At 36.8% G+C, this 10,442-nt stretch overlaps 1 protein-coding gene across 1 annotated transcript; it reads left to right on the top strand.

Annotated features, from left to right (window-relative positions):
• Positions 1–2,521: 2,521 nt before the first annotated feature.
• LOC137635654 (la-related protein 6-like) lies at positions 2,522–5,446 on the top strand. Its single transcript, XM_068368115.1, is given in 5 exon segments — positions 2,522–2,818; positions 2,821–3,368; positions 3,370–3,708; positions 3,710–3,965; positions 3,968–5,446. Coding segments are annotated over 5 exon segments (1,548 nt in total). The 5' UTR covers positions 2,522–2,769; the 3' UTR covers positions 4,324–5,446.
• Positions 5,447–10,442: the final 4,996 nt, after the last annotated feature.

The raw sequence follows: 10,442 nt of genomic DNA, 5'->3' as shown, positions 1-10,442 counted from the left end.
CACAAAATGTGAGATTTCTGTGAAGCACACCGAGTGTTGAGGGAGTTTTCAGTATTGGAGTTTATCATCGATTTAGCTATTGAGAGATTAACGTGGTATAGCATGTGACTCTCATTTTCTCTAAAGCCATCCCCTATTAGGAGAATTAAAATATCGACGAAAAACATTTCACTGTACTATGAGAGGGAGAGAGAGAGAGAGAGAGAGAGAGAGGAGAGAGAGAGAGAGAGAGAGAGAGAGAGAGAGAGAGAGAGAGGGTGTTAATGTTCTTGAGAATTTACTCCAGAAAGTGAGAGAAAATTCATTTATGAAGAACATCATTTCAGATGAAGAAAAGCTAGAGAGAAGAGAGATGAAATTGTCTGGAAAATAAATTTCACAGATAAACTGAGAAATGAGTTTCACAGAGAGAGAGAGAGAGAGAGAGAGAGAGAGAGAGAGAGAGAGAGAGAGAGAGAGAGAGAGAGAGAGAGAGAGAGAGAGAGCGCGCTTTTAAGGGATCCAAAGATTTAACCATTGAAGAAAATGAGTTTGTATATTAATGGTTTGTTTCTCTTCTTGGAAAGGAAAGGGTTGAGCAGTGTCAACGTACGATCGGCGAAGCCATAGTAAATTAGGTTAAGATTTCAAAGTGAAAATGAATATATACATTTGTTCGGTTATTAGGTCATTTCTCGAAGAAAAATTCTAGTTGTGTTTATTACTAACTGCGAAATTGAATTACTTGAAGTTTTAAACTAAATTTGAGATGACTGATTAGCTGTTACTTACAACTTGCAAATACAAATTTACACGTAATATATATATGTGTATGTAATATATATATATATATATATATATATATATATATATATATATATATATATATATATATATATATAAATTAGAATGAGATGTGCAAAACAACATTTTAGGCTTTGTCATTTTATGCTTTTCATTATTGGACATTGTTAGATCATTCTGTGGTCGCAGTGTCCTAAAAGTAGTAACAACAATTAAAGGCCTGTGAATGAATGTACGATTAAAGTTAGGAAACACCAACGCATCTGATATTCACCTGTCTGATTAATGACTCTTAGTAATTCGGCCATCGTCACATTTTAAGAAATACGTTTTCTTAACGTTTTTTTCACTCTACACTAGTAGATGGGTGAGCGTGGATGATCACATAAGTATTTTTTTTAACATTATTCTTCTTCCCCTGACTGGGTTGTTTCTTCAGAAAAAGGAAGACAGGACCATTTTTACATTCATGTTCTAAGAACTGAATTAGTTATGAACCCTTTGTATTTGAATTTTCAACAACCCCCCGCTATATGTGTCATATACTATAATCAGTGATATATATTGTATATACAATGTGTATATATATATATATATATATATATATATATACATAAACATATGTATATATATATATATATATATATATATATATATATATATATATATATATATACAGAGAGAGAGAGAGAGAGAGAGAGAGAGAGAGAGAGAGAGAGAGAGAGAGAGAGAGAGAGAGAGAGAGAGAGAGAGAGAGATGATGTTTTTTTTTGTAGGATTCCATGTATTGTAAAAGTTTGTGTAAAGTAAAGGCAAAAGTACTTATATATTTATAATAATACTTATGTATGCAGGAGTTATACAACAAGCATCTTTATACTTAATGTTTTGCTATTGTGAAATCTTCAGTCGAAGAGAAAATCATTACACAAAAGGTTTTTTTTTTTTTTGCACTAATGTTGGTTCATATGAGTTAGTTTTTAACTTCCAGTTTGAGAACAGCAATTGATTTGATATATTTTCATTTTTTATTCTATCTCATTAACATGTTTCATATACTATGTCGTCCTAGCTGAAGAAAATAAAATCAGACTATCAATAAGTTGTTAATAATTAGATCTACATCCTAAGATGTGTTTTTACATTTAGGCAATTTTTCAAGGTGTGTTGGGTGTGGAAGGGAAGGAACGCAAAGACGTTTGTTTGAGCGATAGAGGACAGGTAAGGGTTCAGGTGTGCCAGGTGACCTAGTGGAAAGTGACAGTCTCTCTCTCTCTCTCTCTCTCTCTCTCTCTCTCTCTCTCTCTCTCTCTCTCTCGTGGGGGTTTTTGATGGGTGGGTGGAGGGACTTGAGGACTTCGTGAAGGGGGAGGAGATACAGGTAGTACTGCGTGGCCCTGTCTTGCCCTTTCTAACCCCCACCACCCCTTTCTTCCTCCTTCCCCTCTCCAGCCCCTCTCCCTCAACCACCTACTCTATTTATGACTCCTCCCATTATACGATGAATGTAAATTTTTCTTGGGTTCTCGTCTCTTATTTAGCTTTCTGTCATTTGAACGAGATTCCCTTATTGCGTCTTACTTCCCGAGTGTCTTTGTCCCTATTAGTAATCCGCAATAAAACAGATTATAAAATAATTAGAATAGTACCGTGTGTCAGCGAGGGTTGCGTCAGTTTGTAGACCCCGCCCCCTAGTGACGTCATGAAGTGAAAGTATATAGTGTTGCGTGCCAGTCTGAGAAGTCAGTTGAGAGAGCTGTGTCGTAGCTGCCAGACCACCGCACCCCGGTAGTGTGCTCACACTCCGAGACGGAATTTTTACAGCCCAGGGTTTTTTAGACTGTGTCGCTTTTCAGTCTTCAGGCCCTGACATATAATATTTATATATTTTTACTCACTCACTCAGATCTCCTCTCTGATCATCGCCACTTGTCTCATAAAGTGCATAATAGTTTTTCTGTGATATTCTAACTGTGATTGTCAAAAATGGCACCAGTGCCAGAGGAGTGCCTCGTGATGGTGCCTCAACAGAACCAGCGCAGGAGGTCACGATGCCGGAGTTACCCGTCACCGACACAGCTGTAGTAACAACAACAGTTGTTGAGCTACAGCAACAGCCCCAGAGAAGACATAATGCCGTAGCGCAAGATAGCCTGCCAGCGGAGATGATGACTAAATTAGAAAGGCAAAATTCATGTGACAGTGTCGGCAGTTTAGACGAAGAGGGAATTCAAGTGGACTCTCCCATGGATGGACAAGACGGGTCCGATAGCCATGACTCCTCAGAATTGGAACCCAGGTCAGAGCGGTCGTCGAGTGTCGTGTCTGATGGTAGCGAAGAAGGAGGACGTGATTCTGGTATCGAAGCAGAAAGAGAGCCTGATATGGTAATACCCGAGGATGACCTCATGACCCGCATTGTAGCACAGGTCGAGTTCTACTTCAGTGATGCTAACGTTGCCAAGGACAAGTTCCTTTTGAAACACATCCGTCGCAACAAGGAAGGGTATGTCTCTCTCAAGTTGGTCTCTTCCTTCAAAAAGGTTAAACAGCTGACGAAGGACTGGCGTGTCGTTGCCTTCTCCCCTTAACAAAAATTCCACTAAAATTCAGATCAACGACGTTGGTACTAAAATCAGAAGAGTAGATCCCCTCCCAGATCTTGAAGAAGTGCTTGTCACGTGTGCCGTATTGGCCTTGTCTCTGCCCCTCGAAAAGCCTAGCATCCAGTCTGTGTCAGAGCTGTTTTCATCCTGCGGGGAAATTGCTCTCATTAGAGTCGTTAGAGCAGGCACTACTATCCCTCAGGACCTCAAATCCTTGGCTGCTAAATACCCATCTCTGAACGATTCGCATTGTGCTTGGATAGAGTTCGAATCACCAGAAGCCGCCAAGGCTGCCACCGAATTAACAAATGAAGATGGCAATGAAGGTCATTCCCATCCTTCCAGAGGCACAGAAGAAGCAAGAGAAGCCCACCCAGCAACAGAAATCCCAGCCCAACAGCCGAAAGAATAGCATTGTTAACAATAACAACAACAACAATCAACAGAAGGGACCGAGCAGCCGCAAGAACAGCAACGCAAATATCAAGTCAGGCCGAAAGGACAGCTTCAGCGGCAACGTGAGTGGTTCTGACGGGGAGAACAATTACCAACGCCCCCAAAGGCGTAAGTGCATATCTCTCCACAGACGCAGACCCCCAACCTGAGAGAAATTTCTGCCGTAGTCGAAGCTCGTAGGAACCGTCCCAAAAGCAAATCCTGCACCGAGTTCCCTACAGGATCTCCCCCAACTTCGTGGGTGCAACGACATCTGTTGGCCGCTGCCGCAGCATCTGCTGCGTCTGCCGCATCCCCTACAGGAGCTGCCAAGCCCCCATTGGCGAGACCTCACAGGATCTCTCAAGGTTCTCTTCCACTACCAGATGGTGTTATTAGGTTCCCCAAAGGCCCAGATGGCTCCAAAGGATTCAGCGCAGAGGCTAGACGAGGCATCCTAACTAGTGTCAAGGAATCCGCCGCCACCACCAGCAGTTAATCCAGGGCTGTCATTCACCCTTGGATGTCCTGTCTTACTTTATTTATTTAGCTGTAAGACGTCAAAAGGTGGTTGCAAACCGCCTTCGATTCAACGTTGTCTCCTCTGAAAGAGTGAGAGAGAAAAAGAATATTATGATGGAATAGGATTTGTCAATCGCTTTCGGAAGAAGACGATAATGTTGTCTTTCTTCGACTTGATGATAAAGGATAGAAGAATGAAGAGAATTTCCTCACTTTCTCCTACTCCACCTCCTCATTCCCCTCCTCCTCCTCCTCCTCCTCATCTTTTTTGCCGGGTGTCTCTTCTAGGGCACGCTACCGGCTACGACGCACCCCCTCCCCTTCATAACAAATAATCTCCTCCTCGATACCTTTTCCTTTCTGATAAATAAAAAAAAGGTGTTTTGCTTGTTCTAACACATGTGACGTCATCTGCACGTCTAAAGCTGAACAGGTGTACACTACGAGCCTTTTTACCTTAAAAAGGAATTATGTTTACTAATCGAAACTTTATTAACACGTGCACATGTATAATCTAGGGCATATAATGTGTACTCTTCTTCTGTTAATGGGATGATAATTACGTGCCTTTTAGTAACTTCATTAAGTGCACTTTCCTTTACCGATAACCACCTGCCCTATCCATCCCCTGACCTTTTCCCTATTATCTCTTCTATTTAAAATGTGATTCTTTGTACTATATTAAAAGAGATGTAAATTTTTAACTTTTCATAAAATAATTTTCTGAAACAAAAAAAATATGTAGCAAATTGTTAGCTAAGCGAATCCCCCTCCGATACTTAATAGATTTTATATTCTAAATATAAATATTTATATATAATATATTTATATATATTTCTGCACCAAGGCTGCGCTATAATTGTACATTGTACATATTGTACAGGAACGGTGTTGGGACCTGGTTATAAAAATTGGTGGATTGTCCTTTCAATTCTTTTTGTGTGTTTCTCTGTCTACATTAACTTATTTTTTACCGCATCATATTAGTTTTGTATATACGCATTATTTATATGAATCTATGTAAATATTGTCTTGTATCATTATTTATTTATATGAACTAAACTTAAGAAATGACGAAATAGATTACATTTTTTATGAAATTCTGGAGTTTTTCTTCCAATCCTTTTCTTTCATTATATATTATGGTGTTTTTTTTTCTGGATTGATTGATTGATTATGAGTTATCTGGCTGTTTTTCTGGAAGCTTGGTTTTTTATGATGATGATGGCTGTGAAGATGAATATGATTTAGATCTTGATTTTTCAGTGATGATGATAATTTTTATGGCGGCGAGTATGAAAATAAATGAGATTTTTAACTTTATTTTATAAATATAATGATACTAGTTTTTGAAGTTATGGAAAGATGAATGAAGCTTAAATGTTTGTTTGTGATGATGATGAGGATGACTGATTTTTGTGGTCATATTAATTATTAATATCCAGTGTGATATAATGATAGAGATAACAATGAATGAGTTTTTCAATCTGCTGTTTAATAACCATGATGATGATTGAGATACACAGCATATTTCTTGAATGATGAAGGAACTCTGGTGAAAGTGAGCAGCGAGATGTTCTGAGAACAGGATGACTAACGTTAAAATAAGGAAAGGTCATTCAGTCATTTTTAAATGAACTGACCAAAAGGCAAAAACATGGCTAAAGAATTATTTATATCTATTTTTGGAACAAACTTGTTTGAATACATATGGGAGAAAACATGAAAGAAGATAAAACAAAAACAGTTCATGTCTTTGGAACAAATAGAGAAAATGAGTTAATGTTGCAACTCAAGAAGGTAAAAAAAAATAAGGTAAAATGTTAGAACAAACAACATGGAGTAGAACATAAAGATTACTAAGAGGAAAAAAAAAACAGTTGCTGTGTATAGAATATACAGATGAAATTGGCAATTTTTGCATTTCAAAGAGATAAAAAGAATAAAGATTATTATTTTGTCATTAAAAAACTTGTACTTTTGTCCTTTATTATAGACCAAAGATATATAATTACACGAATTAAGACAGGAGAAAGCATGACATTCTCTGAAAGAAAAAGCAGTTGCGGTATATCGAACACAGACAGAAAAATAACTGTGTTGCAACCTCCTGAGGAGAGAGTGAATGTACTGGTTGGTTTCCAAGCAACAAGGTCACGCGTCTTATGACTGTCATGTGGCGGGAGGGAGGCCCTCGGTTGCTCTTTGAATTATGCCATCCAACCAAAAACACCAAAACGGCGTTTTTGTTTCTTCTCTTTTTTGTTTCTTTTTTCTTGGTATTCTAAACCTTGGATAATAGAAAGTAGAGTTGCTGTATGAGTTTATTGTGTTTCCTTACACATTAGAGCACTATATATGTAACTTTGATGTTAATTATGTACGTATTTTATAACACCTAGTAATTTATTTTATATAAAAATTTCCTTTGAGGAACTCTTAAGGCAGTACGTTCTAAAATGCTCGTTTACTCCTTTGGATTTTGAGCCTCATTATGACCTATCGGTGCAGGAACTAGACAGCAAAAAGTTTATTGCAACTTTCGGTAACACGTGTTATAATACAAGGCAGTGTTAACATTGCACTTCACTAACCCATTTTAACAAATATGTTAATTTAGATTCGGATTTTGAATCTTTTTATTTGTCGTTGATATATCGAAAAAATATGGTATCATTGTTTTTATTATAACGAGTATACCATAAAAAGAATAAACAAATATAAAGGTATGTGAGCGTCCAGAGAGCTCTGCAGAATAAATGAAGTAGAATTATTATTATCTTTATTAATACCAATAATACTCAAATAATATTATTAATCAAATTATTATTAGTTTCCTAAACATACTTCCATAGGACTTTGTTATTAATGTCAACTAGAATATGGTGATTATGAAAGTAAAATTTGCATTATAAGTATTAGATGATTAATTATCCATTCAATACTAATCCCAGAGTCACGATCTTCCTTGAAACTGAGGCATTAAGTCTTCTTCCTACTGATCTTTAATCCTCTGTCTTTTAGTTCATCTTCCATTGCTTTAACTTTACCCCCACTATCCCTCCATTGGTGCTACATAACAAGATGTCATCAGCAAACGACATGCACCAAGGGGATTAAATTCGTAACCAGGTCAAAAAGATTTGGACTTGAAGCAGATCCCCATCGTAAAACAACTCTTACTGGTAAATATTATTTAACCCAAATCTGCTTCTATCACGCATTTTGCTTCATCATACATATCTTGGACCAACCACATATACTTCTCCTATTTCCTTTATTTGCATACACCTCCAAGTCTGTAGATATTATATACAGTCTTTTCTGATTTTCTAGGTGTTTTTCAATCATCTGTCGGAGGGCAAACATTGCGTCAGTCATTCATCTTCCTGGCATAAAACCAAACTGTTCTTCACCTACAGTAGTTCCCTTCATAAGTCATTGATCCATTATTCTTTCTCATTTTTTTATGGCGTGAGACATAACCTTTATTCCTCTGTAGTTTTCACAATCTTGAAGGTCACCCTTCTTTTTCAAATTAGAGGCTGTGGAACAAAGAATCCAAAATCCTCATTCAGCTCAGGGCCGAAGAAAACATAGAAAAGATGAAAATTTATAATAGTTGGGCCCAGCTCAAAAGGAAACTTTAGGTGCTTAAAGATTGCCCAAAAAATAATCGTTAGATTATTGATGAATATGTCAGGAATTATTTACCATTCTTTAATAAAGTTGTTCATATTATGCACAATTCAGTGACATCATGCATCGCTTTGATTTAGTGCAAAGCTGTGACGTGATGCAAAATTCTATAATTCCATTCATAGATCTTTGGGGACTGGAGTAATTTTAGAATGTATTCATTATGGTGGGTCGAGTACAATAGGAAGAAGTAAAAGGGATGATTTTGGTACTTGATAGGTTTATGCAAGCAGAGGGATATCACTGATTTTATTTTGTGGGTTATATTATGATGCTCTCTCTCTCTCTCTCTCTCTCTCTCTCTCTCTCTCTCTCTCTCTCTCTCTCTCTCTCTCTCTCTCTCTCTCTCCAAATTTGATAGGTAGAATTAGCTGATGTTTTTATTTATTTGCTTAACTGGCTTCTTTTGAAACATTGTGGACTACATCCGCTGACAGATCAGACTAAGGTGTTTGGTCAGATATTTTTTATTAATATATGTCAAAAAGTGAAGACTTCGATGCTTGACTCAAACAAATAGGGAAGGAGGATCGTGAATATATGGAGGCTTGCAGATCCTTGAGCACCTAATGGAAGAGCTCCACCCCTCTTCCTCATGGTTGCACGCCTCAAGAGCGGATGAAATCTGACTTAACCTTAAGGGTCTAATACCAGCAACAGTGGGTTAATTCGAGGCACAATTAATCGATGGAGTTTAGTAAATTCAGTATAGATGAGGTCCATGTATTATAGTGTGTAGTTCCATTATTTTCCTCTAGTGTTTGGCACTATTATTCTCTACTGGTTTTCTTTTTATCTTTTCTTAGAAATTTTCGTTATTTGCGTCCATTTCTCTTTAAAGCTTCATATCAAGATATTTAAGAACACTGAAAAGTTTTTTCCTCTTATCCAAAGGAAGTGAGGCAACAAAAAATTATTTCGTGAAGAACCGGTTTCCTTTTTGTATTATTTTAGAGCTTGCTGAATATCTTTGTACCGTGAAGCATTTTAATGTTATCTTTAAAGTTGCAAGAATTTGTGCTTGAAAGAAATGCCTTGTTTTAGTATGCCTGTTTATATTTACTAATCTATATAGTTGGTGGCCAAATGCTGAAATATGCCGAAAACATTCTCGCTTGACATATACCAAGTTTCTGATATTTGCTTTGCTTTGAGTTAACCATTGACCTTTAACATTTTCACTGCATTAGCTAACATCACTAACCTAGTAACTGGCTCTGGCACCGGAGTTATGAGTTCCTGTGCCAGCAACGCTTGGCTTTCTTATAAGGTAGGGCCGTTGACCCTGTACTTAATCCTCCTGCATATCTGGTCGTGAGCCCATGTCCCGAGCCAGAGATTACCCTGAGCATATATCGGATAATCAAATAACTCTGCATTCACGGATGCCTTAAACAAAATTAGCAAAACTGTATTTAGCCATCTTTTTAAGACCCGTTCTGCTCTCAGAAGGGGAAGACAAACAAATGGAAGAAGTTAGCCATAGTTGTGTCAAAAAAAAAAAAAAAAAATGAATAAAAAAAAATAAAAAAAAGATAAAATAAAAAAATAAATCCTAAGTGTATTTATGAATATGTCGGGAAGGATTTACATTTCTTTAATTATAGCAAAGTTATTTATATCATACATAATTCAGTGACACCATGTATTTCTCCTTTTTTTTTTTTTTTTTTTTTTTTTTTTTTTTTTTTTTTTTTTTTTTTTTTTTTTTTTTGGTACAAAGCAATGGCGAGAGGCAAAATTCTTTGGTTCTATTTATATATCTTTAGGGCTGTTCATATATAAATTCATGAACCACTTGGGTTTCAGTTATGTGACACTGACAAGATAAGTTATTAAACTTATTTGCCTTCACACATTGAGAACATAACGTTTATGATTAATGTTGTTTTCAGTCTGTTTACACCGACGGGGCATGCTTAATCGTTTTTCCGATTTCTATTCCGGGTTAACAATGCATGCAAGGGGAGTAAATCTCTGTGCCTCATACCCGAAAGAGGGACCTATCGAGCAATGGACGATAGACATTTCTTTATTACTAGAAGTTTGAGCAGATGGATAAGAACGTAATGCTGTTTGAAGATATGCATATCATCCCGTTCTCTTACTTGTTATACATCAGCGTTTAAGGGTGTTAAGTGTCTTTGTCTGATTCTTATATATTAGGTTCTGGAGGTAAAAAGAACCATTCACTGGTTTATATACTTTGTTTTAAAACGCATAAAATATCTTTCTATGGTTCGTATACTGTAGGTTTTGAAGGCACAAAGTAGCTTTCCTTACTCTTATACAGTAAATTTTTAGGGCAAAAGCATCTTTCTGTGCTCCTATACAGTAACCTTGAAGGCTTAAAGTATTTTTTATGCTTATGTACATTAGGATATAAAGGCATAAAAT

This window comes from Palaemon carinicauda, unplaced genomic scaffold, assembly GCF_036898095.1.
Source record: "Palaemon carinicauda isolate YSFRI2023 unplaced genomic scaffold, ASM3689809v2 scaffold1555, whole genome shotgun sequence".
Taxonomy (NCBI): domain Eukaryota; kingdom Metazoa; phylum Arthropoda; class Malacostraca; order Decapoda; family Palaemonidae; genus Palaemon; species Palaemon carinicauda.
Note: the sequence above shows the minus strand (reverse complement) of the source record. Positions and strands in the feature narration are given on the sequence as shown.